General features: G+C 40.4%; 1 protein-coding gene across 1 annotated transcript in view; it reads right to left on the bottom strand.

Moving 5' to 3' along the window:
- Kif5c (kinesin family member 5C) overlaps positions 1–15,871 on the bottom strand; it is a 148,275-nt gene that overhangs the window by 72,405 nt on the left and 59,999 nt on the right. Inside the window, exons 4-10 of the mRNA XM_010620975.1 lie at positions 14,843–14,947; positions 10,216–10,264; positions 9,893–9,948; positions 9,053–9,140; positions 4,224–4,348; positions 1,118–1,222; positions 615–763 (exon numbers count right to left, since the gene is read on the bottom strand). Of these exons, the coding sequence (XP_010619277.1) occupies positions 615–763; positions 1,118–1,222; positions 4,224–4,348; positions 9,053–9,140; positions 9,893–9,948; positions 10,216–10,264; positions 14,843–14,947 (677 nt within the window). The remainder of the gene's footprint in view (positions 1–614; positions 764–1,117; positions 1,223–4,223; positions 4,349–9,052; positions 9,141–9,892; positions 9,949–10,215; positions 10,265–14,842; positions 14,948–15,871) is intronic.

The raw sequence follows: 15,871 nt of genomic DNA, 5'->3' as shown, positions 1-15,871 counted from the left end.
ATGCCCACAACACAAAGGAGAAGAAGTTTATTTTGGCTAACACTGCAGTCCATGTAGGCTGGCTCCAAGGCACAAACAGTATGGCAGAGGGGCATAGAGGAGGGAATCTTCTTACATCATGGCAGCCAAGAAGCAGAGAGGGATAGGGAGATACATCCTTCCAGGTCATGCCCAGGGAGACCCGCCTCTTCCAACCAGCCCCATTGCCTAACTGTACATGATTCAAATACATGAGGCTTTTGGAGGAAACTGGAGTTAAGCCATACAAGATCTCTACACTTGAAATCATATAAACCTAAACATTAGACTTTGGTTCCATGAAGAACAAAAGCAATACTCCTTATCAAGTGGCATCTACAGAAAGTTTGAGTGTTCTGTTTTGTTCTTTTATACATCTTATCTTTCACTTTTTTCTCCTTATTATTTAAAGCCATAATTATTCCTTTGAATTTAATAAATGCCAAATGATTCTCAAGTTCACAGATCACCTGCTAGATGAAATTCAGTAAGTACTCACACCCTCATTTTGTTACTTACTGGCACCAGCCCCACACCACTCACATCTGAGACTTCAGACTCAGCTCAGAGTCTGGATCCAAAGAGACCAGACGCACCTCTGTCCGAACATTAGCGTGGACTTGGTCTCAGCCTCATTGAAGACAGAAGGAGAGCAGCAAATGACAATGGTGGTTCTACAGTTCCCACCCAGAGAGTCCTGGAGGATCCGAGTCATCTTGCTGTCCCGGTACGGCACATGTGTTTTCTATTTAGAAAAAGAGAAAGTATTAGTTTTGATGGCCCGTTCAAAGGAAAAATATAGGAGCAAACCAATAAGGGAGGGAGACACTGGACTTAGAAATATGCATGAAATAAGAGTTTGTGGCCAGGTCTTTGAATCTTGCCAAAGTTTAAAATGCCCATTGGAAATCAGCATCACTATTCACACTTTATAATGGATTGGATCTCCCAGCAACAGGTGCCCACAGCCAGGATTCCTTATGTTCTTTTCCAAACAGAAAAACAAATGAATCTCTGGAGTGCGTGACAAAGAGAACACGCAAACCCAAAAGGCAACTTTTCATAATATTATTTAATAGATGGGGTCAGGGTCACTTACTGTCCCTTCTGCCAAGGCAGAGATCACATTTCCAAGAGCAGACAAAGACTTATTGATGTTTTTAGCTTCATCAAGAACAGCTCCCTCGGCACCAGTTTTGCTGACCTACCGGGAGAAGATAAAGCAGTGAGCTGCACCAAACAGGAAGACATCAAAGCAGAAAATTCAAATTCACATGAGGGCAAGGGGGAAGGTCCTGCTAGAAAGCAAGGGAAAGTAAAAGTAAGTAAGAACTACATTGATAAAACCATCCCTGGAGCACGAGACTGGGGATTTGGTCTCTCCTGTTGTCATTTTCCTCTCTATTAGGTTTTAGTGGAATAGCTAAAATGCCTCAAGTGGGAGAGCCACAGATGCTTCCCTAGGGTGCATCCATCCAGGGAAACCAAGCTCTAGCAGTACCGTCATCACTAAGCGTGGGTCGGGGAGACGAAACTCCAGTCTCTAAAAAACAGGGAGCCCAGGGGGAGGCGTTAAAGAGAAAACGCTGTCCTGAGCCGCAGTGAATGGAACAATGGGTAAAACAGAAAATAAAAGTTCCAAATCCAGGGAAAAGACAACAGGTGGCAGGAATGTTAGTCCAGACTCTCTTCCTTTCCTGCTAAGTTCCACAGCCAGCAAAAAAAAAAAAAAAAACAGGGAGCCCAGGGGGAGGCGTTAAAGAGAAAACGCTGTCCTGAGCCGCAGTGAATGGAACAATGGGTAAAACAGAAAATAAAAGTTCCAAATCCAGGGAAAAGACAACAGGTGGCAGGAATGTTAGTCCAGACTCTCTTCCTTTCCTGCTAAGTTCCACAGCCAGCAAAAAAAAAAAAAAAAAAAAAGAAAAAAAAAATCAAAAAGTAAAAAAACCTGGAGAAGCATGAAAAGTCAAGTATGCCTTACACTCTAAATTTGTCTTTTTTCTCTACTGCCAGAGGGGCCCCGCACAGTGCCTCCTCTGCTGTGTTATTACTGGTAATTTCATATTTATAGCATTTGTTCTAGGTAGAGGGCAGTTTAGAGATGCTGGAAAAAGAAAAGAAAAAAGAAACTCAACATGATTCTTTCTATGTTGCCTGCCTGGACAAACGATGTGGGGTGAACAGCTGCCCTCTGAAGAAAGAAGAGAGGAGAAGTCATTTTAAACTGCATAAAAATGGATTTCAATTACATATAAACCAGAAACCTCTGACAGCAGGGGTGAATACTGGTCCAGGGGGAGGTTTTCTCAAATAAGACAGCTTCTTATCTCCCTTGGAATTGTGTGTACAGGGACCCCTGCTTACAGACACAGAAATCATGTAGCTGATGGATCACAAATGATAACAGTCCATTCATGGTATGGTTTTTAAGATGTTTTCCTATTTGAGTATCTTAACTCCATGAAACTCACAAGGCGGGTACTATTACCTTCCTTTTTAGAGACAAGGAAAGTGAGCTTCAGAGACGTCAAACTGCCTGTGTAGGAAAGAATGGCCTTAAGAGAGATGGAAACTAAAGTCCAGAGTTCTGTTTTATGAGATCACACTGTCACATTCATGTGGACACATCTAGGGCAAACAAAACAGACAAGAACAAAATAAACTATGCAGAGGACACGACTTTAAAGCATCTCATAAAACCCATTAGCAATAACCTCCAACATGGTACAGAGACAGGCCTTCACTCTGATGTACTACTGATAAGTAGTAGTACTGAGAAAACCACTGATAAGTAGTTTCCAGGTGTATGTAGGCCCTAACTATCCATCATCTCTGAAGCCATGTGGTGGCACAGGCTTGTAATTCCAGCACTCCAGGAGGCTGAGGAAGTAGGATTTCAAGCCCAGCTTGGGCAGTGTAGCAACTCAGTGATAGCCTGTTTCAAAATAAAAAATTAAAATTAAAAAAAGAAGAAGGTGGAGAGTCTGGGATGTAGCTGAGTGCAAAGGTCCCAAGTTCAACCTCTAGTGCTTAAAAAAGGAAAAAAAAAATTTTCATCTCTATGCTCAGCAAGAACAAAGGCGCCACTCGGCTCTTCGTGGTGCAGCAGTAAAGCTGATGATCAGTCCAGAACTAAACAGTTCTGCTCCATTATGTCCATCCTAGTGAGTGTTCGACCAGTTACAGGCCCATGCCAATAAAATTTTAGATCCCCACCCAGGAAGATCCAGACGGCTCTCTGCTCGGGTTTTCAAAATGCAAATGAAAAGAAGCAGAGCAACCATAACATGGTCTGTGGGAAGTCAGGGTGTAGTCAGTAAGGATCAACTGTACTGCCAGGGAGACTGACAAGGCTACAAGGCTGGCACGGACAGCAACAGCTAGAGCATGTCAGAGGTGATGGAAAAAGGTACTGTGTACATGGGGCAACTCTGTGATGCTGCCTGAGAGGGCGTCTGCCCCAGCAAGGATGTAGCAGCAGGAGCCTCCATCGTGCTATGGAGGGACCCTGGAGGGGCAGGTGGAGATTTTGGGAAGCACATTTGACCTGGAGTGTGACAATGTACCCAGCAAGCACCTAGGGGGGCATGGTACAGGGTACATACGGCAAGAGGGTCTCAACAAAACCAGGGAACAGTCAGGGCTCGTGGCTAAAGACTGACCACAGGTCTCATACTTGAAGGTACCAAGGCCACCTCATGAGACACTGTCAGTCCAGGCTCACTGCCAGAGAACCAGGGAACACAGAGTGAGGCCCAGGTCCTAGCTTTTCTCTTGACAAACAAACCTGCAGAGGCAGGCCTGCCACTTCGGATGGCAAAGTCCTTCCCTGGCCTAGCTCACTGCGGCAATAACACAGGCATCTTTCCTGTCCTCGGAAGTTCATGCCCCACCCACATGTATACAGCTAGCTGCCTTTGCCAGGCTAAATTCAGACTAACACTTGCCTGGGGTCATCACAAGGGCCTCCCAGGAAAAATCAGAGAGAGCATCGAAGCTCTTGCTTATGATGCAAACAGGAGACTTCAGGACAGAAAAGAGTGGGAAGACAAAGGTTAAATTTAATTACATCTTGGCTCAACATTAGAAACCTTTAAAGTCCTTTAAAACCAGGGAACAGAAAAGCACAAAAATTATAACATTGCACAGTGAACCAAGGAACAGGGGGAAATTACAGATAATACAAATAAAGAACCAATTACCTTTTCGCTCCCAGCCAAATCAACTAAATAAAGCTTCCCACTGAGTTTTTTTTCAGTTTCTACATTCTCTTGTTTAATATTAATCAGGAAGATGCTATGACTTCTAGAGCTGTGTTCATTCATGTCTGAAAAAGAAAATAGTTTACTGCTTTCCAAAGAACACATAAAAACAAGTAGCTAGCCTCTGGTCTTAAAGGCACAACACATCATTCCAGAAACCTTCATTTCTTTGAAGTCCAACAATTTTTAAAATTGTCTGAGGCGCCTGGAGTGCACACCTATAAACCCAGTACTTCAGAGACTGAGACAGGAGGATGACCTTGAATTTGAGGCATCTTAGTTTCCACAGTGAATTCAAAGCCAACCTGAACTATATACAGTGAGACCCAAGAACTTTAAAATATATAAATAAAATAAAATAAAATAATCTGAGACTACTCTTTCTTCTTTAAAAAAATGTTCACTCTAGAAATGAAAGATTTAAAATGCCTTCAACTAGCAAAGAAATTAATCTAAAATTCTTGGTTATCAATTTGAGATAAGAGATGCTACAGCTCCCCGTAAAGCTGCTGTCCTCCAGTGTCCCCTGCTAGCCCAGCTCCCTGAGAAGCCCATGGCTCCCCCACCTCACATTAAATCCCTCAGACTCTATCGCCTGATTAGTACCTGATGTTGCTATCTTAGTCATGTGTGTAAGCCTGGTCTTATCAGGAATATCATAAGCTTTTAAAGGAAGGATTAAGGCTTTCTTACGGAAGGATTAAAACGTACACTTCTATCACACATGCTAAGTGCGCAGAGGTCTCACCGATTAAATATGCTTCAATCGGATGAGGCCCTAGAAAAAAAAATGCTTTCCCACCCTGGTTTTGTCCACCAAACAGATAAAGACCACAGCAACTGTCCCCGATCATTTCTCAAAACCATTTTACCAGATTGTATGGTTTTTTTTTAACTCTATAAATACTTCATTTTTTAAAAATAGCTATAACCGGGCCAAGGATCTAGCTCAGTGGTGCCACACCTGCCTCACACGTGCAAGGTCCTGAGTTTAATCCCCAGTACAGGGAGAAAAAGTTAAAATTAATAAATGAATTTAGAAAATTACAGTAAACAAAAGCAACATGGCAAAGTCAGTTGTGTTTCTATACATATACAATGAGCAATCTGAAAAAGAAATTAAGGAAAGAACTCTGTTTAGAATAGCAAAAATAGGATAAAACACTTAAAAATAAACTTAATCAAGGTAATGAAGGTTACCATGAAAGCTAAAATTTTTGATAAGAAGATATTTCAAATGAGATAACAATATAACCTATGTTCATTAATATTTATTTATTTATTTATTTGGTACCGGGGATCAAACTCAGGACCATGTGCTTGCAAGGCAGGCGTGGAACCACTGAGCTAAATCCCTGGCCCTAATTTTTAAAATTTATATTGCTAAGATGTCAATATTACCCAAAAGAATCTATAGATTCAATGCAAACTTTATCAAACTCTCAATGATATTCTTTACAAAAGCAGAAAAATGCACCATAAAATTGAAACAATCTCAAGGAACTCTGAATAACCAAAATAATACTGAAATATAAGAACAATATTTGGAGGTCTCAAAATAACTGATTTCAAAACTTACTACAAAATTATAGTAACCAAAATTATGTGAAATTATTTGATATTTGACAAGAAGGCCAAAAATATATATGGGAAGAAAGATAATAAATGGTGTTGGGGGAACTGGCTATCTACATGCAGAAGATTGAATCTAGACCAATATATCTTACCATGTGCCAAACTGAAAGGAAAACGGATCAAAGAATTAAATGTTAAAACAGAAACACTCACCCTACTGGAAGATAAAACAGGTAAAACTCGGGAAGTCATAGGTATTGATAAAAAAACTTTATGAATAGAACCCCACCAAATATCAAGGTCATAGCATATCAAATTAAAAAGCTTCTGCACAGAAAGACAAACAACTATTATTAAAAAAAAAACACAAGCTACAAAATGGAAAAAAAAAATTGGCCAGCTATCCCTTAGACAGAGGACTCCTATCTAGAATATATAAAGAACTTAAAAATATTAGGCCTTGAAAATAGAAGACTCAAGGAAAGCATGGGCAAGTGAAATAAAGACACTTCACAGAAGAACCAATGGCTAATGAACACCTGAAGCAATGTTTAATATCACTCGTCATTAGGTAAATGCAAATTAAAACAGTACTGAGATTCCACCTAACTGCAGAAAGAATAGCCATCATCAAAAACTTAAATAATAATACATACTGGCAAGGCTGTGGAAACAGGAACCCTTCTTCACTGTTGGTGGGAATTTATACTAGTACAACCACTATGGAAATCAGTATGGAGAATCCTCACAAAGCTAAAACTACAAATTCCATTTGACCCAGCTATTCCTCTTCTAGATAACTTCCCCCAAAGAGTATTACATACTATAGTAATATATGTATGCCCATGCCTACAGCAGAATAATTCATAATAACAATTAAATCTTGGAAGTAGCCTAGATGTCCATCAACAGATGAATGGATAAAGAAAATATGGTATTTACACACAGTGGAGCACTACTGCCATAAAGAAATAAACCTGAAACATTTGTAGGAAAACGGATGCACCTTGAGACCAGAATGTTACGTGAAATAAATCAGACACATGGGTTTAAATATTATATGAGAAACCCAAAATATAATTAATGATAAGAATAAAAGATAACTGAAAGAAATGAGAATAGATCTTTCTCAAATGGGAAGGGGCTCAAGAGATGGGAGAGAGGTTTAAAAAAAAGCTGTGTCATATACATGTACCAACCCCACACAAAGAATGTAAATGAAAGGAAAATGCTTTAAAAAGTTTCAGTTGGGAAGATGAAAAGTTTTGGTAGCTATGGTGGTGATGTTACAATGTGAATATACTTCATAGCATAGCGCTATGCACTCTAACATAGTTAAAATAATAAATTATATTTTATGCACACTTTACCGCAATAAAACAAAACTTGGCAGATGATAAGAACAATAGTAATGTTCTGAAACACCAGTTTTGAACTGGGGGCTCTTATACCTTGTATCTAGATGTCTCCCCAAAGCCTCATGTACTCATAGATGTGGCTTTTCAGAGCTGGTTGGATCTAGGGGCTGTGTACTAGGATTAAAGATGTGTGCTACTAAATTATTCCACTTAAAGCATAGTCCCGGGTGTGGATAATGAGAAGGCCCACAATGGGTGTGGGTGGCACCACCCAAAAGGCTTGTAGCCTGGATGGGATAAAAGGACCAGGGAAGTCTGCTTCTGCTGCTGCTTGCTGCCTTCTGCCTGCCATGCCAAGAAGTGTTTCTCCTCTGCTGTGACCCTCTGCCATGCCCCTCTGCCATGCCACTCAGCCGTGGAGCCAGCTGACTATGGATTGAACTCTATAAACTGGGAGGTGAATTAAACCTTTCCTCCTTTAATTTGGAGATGACAGGTACGTTGTCTCAGCAATGAGAAAAGTAACTAAGAGGGGCCTAAAGGTCTGTCAGATATGGCATGAATAATTCATGACTAACAATAGCTTAAGAAACACAGTCAATAACTTCTTTAGTGTGTGTGCACTTCAAGCAGGAGAGAAGGAAGTGGAGTTTCACCTACACTGTTTCCAAGTCTAGCCTCAAATGTTAACTTTACCATGTATATGAATAGCATATGGCATGTTGTTGGGTCAAGAAAAGGTTAAGAACCACAATTCTGGGTCACAGAATCAGAATCCTGAGCGAAAGAGACTTAACCCAAAACAGTCACCCAACCAATGACTGAACCTCCTGTACCGCATGAGAGTGAGCTCATTCACTACCTGTCCAAGTAGCAGGCCTCTCCCAGGGCAGCTATGAGGATGAGCGTTCTCTGTGTGTTAGGTCAAACCTAGCCCTTCACGCACTGAGGAAGAAAACAAGCTGCCTTCCTCTCAGTGTCAGCACCCCGGAACATGCTAAAATATACTAAAGAGCTGGGGATTTAACTCAGAGGTGCTGCTGCCTGCTTCGCAAGTGCAAGGTCCGGAGTTCAATCCCCAGTACCAAAAAAATAAAATACACTGAAGATTGTTTTTTTTTTTTCTCCTTGAAGCTAGAAATCCTTACTTCCCTCCACTTCGCATGCTCTCTCTATTTGTCCACATGCCTTGGAATAAGATGAGAGCCTCAATCTTTTCATGGAACCTCTGCCACTCTGGACACACTCTCGACACGTGATGCACACGTTGAGGCAAGAAGTGCCGAGCAAATGAGCTGCTCTAAATGCATCCACCACCAGCATGGCATTAGTGGCTTGGGAAGTTCATACCTTGCCTTCTGACTTCCTCTTTGACTTTCTTTTCTCTTTATACAGAAGGCAGAAGTCTCACAAGGTATCTTTCCTCACATGCATGACTGGCAAGTAAAACTTGTTGTGTTGGGTTTTTTGGTAAATAAAACATGAATATTAATATGGTTAAAACAAATAAACCTAGAGAGAAGCTTCCTCCTTTTCTTCTTTATTGGCTGGCTGTTTTCTTTAATGTTTAGGCTGAGGCCACTGTCAGGTTCAATGCGTCTCATTCAGCATCCCAAGACCTCAGAGTACTCCAGAGAGCTGAAGTCATTTTTCCCACAAGCCCCCCGCCCCCCACCACACCCCACTGCACATGCCCTGGAGTGTCCAGGCCACTGTCTCCAATCAACTGCGTTTGCACACTTTACTGCATTTACAGCTCATCAGCCACCCCTCCTGTTGGGAGACAGACATCTACATCCTAAGTCACAGAGGAGAAAATATTATCACCACACTTACTCGTTACAGCCACATGTCGGTTTGCTTTGCCTTCGTCTATAACATCCATGACCTCCTCCGGGCTTGACACAAACCGCTCTGTGCACCCCTACATGAGAGGCAGAATCAGGTCAGGTGGGCCATCAAATGAATTGAAAAGCAACAATATTTTGAAGCAGCTCAACATTTTCCCAATTCTTCCTAGAGACACCAATAAATAAGGCTGCAAAGTTGATCCAACAGCGCCTCATCTTTGCCTGAGGCTTGAATTCTACATTAAAGAGAAACCTAAGCAAAACCTAGGAAGCCAGAAGTAAACCGTAAAGGAAATGCTGGATTTTCCTGGGATTTTGAGTACATATTCATAATCAAACAAAATATTTGCTGGAAACAGAAAAGAAAAGAAAATCAAGGAGAAAAGAAGAAACGAATGAAGTACTGCTTTGCCGTTTTTATGAATTTACCATTGCACTCATCAATAGATACTTTGAAGTTCTAGATAGAACACCATGACAGACTTCCCTGAACTACAAACCATAAACTACTGTGCTTCAATCCAAAGTCTCTTCAAATGTAAATAATATTTAATAATATTTAAATAATAATTATTTACATCAAAGGGGTAGGGTATGTGATTCAGTGCCTAGCACTAAAAAAGATGATAATAACTTATATAAAGATACAGTTGAAGAAATCAAATATTCCTTTTTTTGGACAGATAAATATTAAATATAAGAAACACAATTAAGTGCCTATATGCCATTTATAGATACTATCGTGGGCATCTTACATAATACTGTGATTACTTTGACAGTGACAAGAGAGAAATCATTCATATCATCAATCAAGTCTCCCTCCTACCTTTACGTATGGGACTCTATTTTTATCTTCATGAACAGCCAAGTTGGTCTTGGATACTACAAGGATAATGATGACATGAAAAATAGAAAAAAGTTAAAAACCCTGTATTGGAAGAAAAATAGAAATTGTTACAGAAGATAAGTAAATATAATGTTTTTGCATTTTGAAAATTTAAGCTACGGCTGAGACTGAGCATACAGCCTGAAGGCAAGCAAATATCTCTATAAATTTTCAATTTCTCAAGCAGAAATACTCCAAATCATTTTGACCTGCCTGGACTTTTATTTACAGAGCAAATAAAGATAAGCATTCAGGTTACTCACCATCAAGTAAGTCCCTTATTTTGTCCAAATAGATCTCAAAATAGGAAACCTGATTAAAGATAAATTGAAATTGGAATAGGAATGACACCTACAATTCAAAAACATCAATAATTTGAAAACATACAATGGCTTCATCAAGCATATCTAAGACAGTAAGAAGAATGGAGGTCAAGAGAGGATCCAGAGTCCTGAGCACAAAGCTGCAGTCAGCTCACCTGTGCTCCTCCTGCGTCCTGCTTGCTCAGCCTGCTCTGGGCATCACTACTGAGTGTGGACCATTGTCCACTCATGTCACAGCTCCCCAAGTCCCCATTCACATGGTATTTAACGCATGAGTTAGACAACCACCTACAGGAGGACGCTTGGTTTTACCATAGATGGGCACCAAGCAAACTTCTATGTATGACAACAGCCAGAATAGAACAACACCCTCTGCGAGTAATTCTGAAACATGAATGGCCCTCACATACTGAGTGACGCTGATAGCTTATCCGTACCAGGGGAGAGCACACTCCACAGGAAGGAAGAGCGACAGGATAATGCAGTGTACTTGCAACTACAAGAGTTCACAAAGATAACTGGGTGGGCCTGGGGATTTAGCTCAGTGGTTCCACCACCTGCCTCACAAGCACAAGGTCCTGAGTTTGATCCACATACCAAAAAAAAAACTGGGAGAGAGAGAGCCAGAGAAGGTGACCAGGTTTTGAATCTAGGGAGAATTTGAACAAAATGTGATCTAATAAAAGATGATTAGATTGCGAAAGGAAAAGGAAGCCTTCCAGTTATTTCTTCTCAAACCTCAGCCCTAGCATCAATTACATCAACATTATCTACAGAATTTGTTTAACTTGGAGAGTCCTGAAGCCAACTGTAGTTTTAGTAGGTCAGAATCTCTGAGACTAGGACTTAGGAATCAGCTTCTAAAGTCCTCTGGTGACTCTTACACTGGCTGATGACTAAGGACTATTTTACCTGAGCATGTGCTCAAGGGGATTTAATTCACACATAAATAAGACCCTACAATCTAAATTTTCCCATCTGTCTGATGAAGCTATTAGACTTTTATGATGTCAAAAATTCCCTCTAGGATTCTGTACTCAGCTTACATCTGCCAGATAAACTTTTTTCTCCTCCCTGTTCATAAGTGTTTCTGAAATATAAACAAAGGCACAGACAAAAAGGAGAGTACAGTCATGTATCACATAAGGATGTTTTGGTCAGTAGTGGACCGTGTACAGGATAGTGGTCCCTTAAAGAGTATATTGCCTAGTGACATCATAGCTTTCTTAGTTTAAGTACACTCTGTGATGTGTGAAAAATGACCACCTAAATGACACATCTCTCAGAATATACCCTGTTATTAAGCTACCTATGACTGTAGCTATAAAGTTGCAAAGCTGAGCTGTAACGACACTGGTGAAACTATTCCATATACAATTTTAGGACCAGGCTGCCTCTAATTGGGGGGACACGAAGACTCCTTAAATTGGCTCTAATCCCTACCCTGACTCCGTTCTGGCCCATTATCTTGTGGTTGCCTCAGTCTGGAACCATCTAACTTCTCAGTTCCTGGGAGACTGGTGGTCTTGGCTTTGAACCTTCAAATCTGTAGCTGGGCATCTTCTTCTGGTTGCCTGTTTCCCTAACTAGATCGCTTATTTGAACATTTCTCTAAATGTCCTGTCACTCTGTCTCTCGTGCACATATGTACCTGACATTCGAATGATTCACTGTCTCAGTGTACTCTACTTCCAGTTTTGGGTTGCTCAGTTTTGCTTCATGCTTGCGGTGCTGGAGATGGAACCCAGGACCTAGTACATGCTAGGCAAGCACTCTGCCACTGAGTGCACCCCAGCCCCTCTGTGCTCTCCATAATCTCTCAAGCTGCTACACTCCTCATTTCCCGAATCTTCCATGGGCCTGTTTGGTCTCTAATCCTATAGGACCTCTAACCTGGCCCTTCCTGCAGCCAACTCTGCCCTGATGCTAACCTGTTCATTGTTTCACAATTGTCTAATCTTCATTAAGATCTTTCTGTTACCTTGAGATCTTAAAACATGTGGCTTTATATCCATAGATTACTTAGAAAATTAATTACAACTAAAAAGCAATTGTAAAGAAGATACTGGCAAACTTAGCAATTTGAATCCTGTTCACAATTACTATAAGAAGCAGAATTCAGGTTTATTAATTTCTGTTTTTGGTCAGAGATCTAATTTAGTTTTTCTGTCACTTCAAATACTGTGTGAGACCAGGAAGAAGGAAATAAATAGGCATGGTTTGACATTAAGCAAGAACATATTCAGAAATAACATTTAAAGCCTCTGTGGGGTTCATTTCGAGGGGCAGATTTTCAGTACTGCCTTAATCGGCCCTCATTCTTTGGATTTAAGCTGTCACTACTCTGTTCAAAATGCACAGTAGTCAGCAGCTAACTTCTCCACATATAACTATTATTTATGAAACATGGAAGCATTAACTACAAATGCAAAACAGAAACCTGGACTACAAAATTCAGCCTTAGAGACTCAGAAAATGTTTTTGCTCTCTTCCTCCCACTTCATAGTAGGACTGTTTTTATAATAAGATTCTAACACAAGACACTATTTCTAGGGTAGTAATTGGTTTAACATCTTATTCCAGGATTATCACATAAGAACTCTGCAGTAGTTTAAGGTATTTAAATTTGAGCAGTCTTAAAGGAGCACTAAGCTTCTAAATCCTGATACCATCAAAGCAACAAGCTGCTGTATCCTTAGATATAAAGGAGCCTGGCAAGGAGAAGCAGGCTTTAGCCAACAGAGGAAACTGCAAGGAAAAGTCATTTGCTGGATACAACTTGTAATTGGGCAAACAGTTGTTGCCTTCATTTTACTGTAATTTAGGAAAAGTACATAGCAAAAATAAGGAGGAAATTTAGTCTAAGGAAGAAGTACACATGCGGAGCTGGTCCACTCTGGGTCTGTTCATAACTTAGGCCATCAAATGGTCTACCTTTGAACTTGAGTTTTCTCATCTCTAATCTACTGAGTCTTGTGTGCTAAGGCTCCAGCTTTTCGGGGAAATTTGCTCAGTTCTGAGGCTTCCTAGAAAGGCTCCTTCTCTTCCTGTCCTCTAGTGACAGCGAGGCAGACTCGGACACCATGTGCATCCTGGACAGAGAGAACCAAGGTAAGGGGGCACCTACCCTAGATGGGTCACTGAGCCCTTCTGAGGAGAATGTGGGATGGGAAATAAGGGAATGTGAAACAGGAGCTGCCAAGTTGCCCATTCCCAACCAAATGAGAGAAAGGTGGTTGGGAATAAGACAGAGAAAAAAAGAAAGAGAAGCCCATAATGAATATCAAGTTTCTATTAGGGGTTGATGAAAATGTTTCTTTTCTTTTCTTTTTCTTCCTTCCTTCTTTCCTTCTTTCTTTTTCTTTCTTTTTCTTTCTTTCTTTCTTTCTTTCTTTCTTTCTCTTTCTTTCTTTCTTTCTTTTGAAACAGAGTCTTACTATGTAGTTGAGACTGACCTGAAACTTACTATGTAGCCCAGGCTGGTCTGAAACTCACAGAAAATGTTCTGAAATTAGGTAAGAACAATTCTGTACAATTTTGGGAATATACTGAAGCCCAATGAATTGTACATTTTAAAAGGCTGACTTTTATGATGTGTAATTTATATCTCAATTTTTAAGTTAAAAAAAGGAAAAGCTTGGATTTATTTCCTCCTTCCACAGCCTCTGCTCCATGCGTATTAGATTCTGTATCTTACAACAATCTCCTCTCTTTGCTTAGACAAATGGCCTTCACTAGTTTTCACACAAAAAGTTCTAATGAATATACATCAAATACCTTTTTGTATGATTTAACAGTTATAAAAATACAGTGGAAATTTTTCTTTCAAGTCAAATTTAAACTAGTACAGAGGTTTTAGTTAAAACAAAAACAAAGAGGAGAAAAATGGTGAGAATGCCCTTCCCAATACTTGCCAGAATGTGTTCCTCAAAACACTAACCTATCACATTCCAAGGGGGATAAATGTGTGTCCTGGTACAAAGAAATGTAGTACAGTATATGTCTCCCTTGCCCAGATGAATTTTATTAAATTAATTTATCTTGTTATCAATTTAACATTTTTTTCGTCAAATTATTTTCCCAGGTTATTTGCTCAATTGCCCTTTTCTCTGGTAGCCTATCTATTAATAAATAATACAAGGGCTGGGGCTGGGGATTTAGCTCAGTGGTTCCACCGCCTGCCTTGCAAGCACAGGGACCAGAGTTCAATCCCTGGTACAAAAAAAAAAAAAAAAAACAAGGGCTTCTGTTCCATAGAACTCACTTTGTCCTAACCCAAATACAGACATAGTCTAGTCCTAGCTACAGATATCCATAGGGTGAAAGGTAGAATTCAGATACCAAAATGATTCCATTCCAAAGAGGGCCTTCACTTTCATTAGCTCACTATTTCAAGCAAACTATCCACATGGCTAAGTATTGGCTGAAATTTTTAAATAAACAGGACTCTGCTTACCATAGGAATGCCATTTGAATTAGATAAAACTATCTTTTACATGTACCTAAAAGGAAGAAGACTGAGCAAGATACAAGGCCTAGTGTCTTGGTACTCATGGGATAGACTCACCTTGATGTGAAACTCCAAGTTCTCATCCATGGAATAAATATGGTCAAAGATATCATGCGCAATCCTTGGGATGATCCCCATGAGCTGAGGATCATGCAGCTTCCCCTAGTGAGTGAAAAATACAACATAGACAGTTAGAGAGATGAGGAGAGAGAGAGAGAGAGAGAGAGACCATCCCTGGGCTTGTTAACCAGAATTTTATGGAATAAGGAATTCCCCTAGGATCTGCCTGATGAGCCAACAGACCAAAGGCTGCTGAGCTATCTCAATGTGCCCATCTTTTTACCCAGCAGAAGGCTGTTCTATTAGATCCTAAGGCCGGACAATATCTCTACTGCTGCCACAAATCAGTGTGTAAGTGGGTAGTGTGTGGGTGAGAAGGAGGAAGGGGCGCTAGAGAAAAAATGAGAAACTATAGACTCTATTTGTGAATATTTTGAAATGAGTAAGACCTATAAATCTAGGTAAATGAAGCTCCATGAATGAAAGAGAAGTGTAGACTTAATTTTATTAATGTCATCGCTGCTCAAAAATTTCTAAAGGTCTTATTTTCCTAGTGGTTTCAGTATCATTTTACAAACCATTCAAGAAGATCCTTTTCATCAGTTTGTTTTTAACATCTGTAATTCCAAGCCTGAATTATGACAAATTATTTTTGGCTGTTTCTAATACTTAAGTCCATTTTTTAGGATAGTCTCACACTTTTTTACACTTCTATTCATTTTACCTAAGGAGTGAACTTGCCACTCCCCGCCTCTGAAGACTGTCAGGAGGTGCCACAGGGGCGCAGGAGGTAGCCGATCAGTATCACCTTGCTCAGCATGAGCAATCAATTCCCAGCACCACCACAAGGGTCCTCCAGCACCACACGGGATCTGACCGCAATGCCCCAAGAAGGGTTCCCGAAGTGTTAAAGCTCAGGAATTTAAGTACAGCCCTAGGTGAGCAGCCTCCGGACAGCCTTCCACAGTCACAGTTCTCTCTGGTGTCAAACGGCCATCAGGGCACACACAGTCTGCAAGTCCGCAG

This window comes from Fukomys damarensis, unplaced genomic scaffold, assembly GCF_012274545.1.
Source record: "Fukomys damarensis isolate Sample0158 unplaced genomic scaffold, DMR_v1.0_HiC HiC_scaffold_29, whole genome shotgun sequence".
NCBI classification, from domain to species: Eukaryota; Metazoa; Chordata; class Mammalia; order Rodentia; family Bathyergidae; genus Fukomys; species Fukomys damarensis.
The sequence above is the reverse complement of the archived record's forward strand: the minus strand, read 5'-3'. Positions and strand labels throughout refer to the sequence as shown.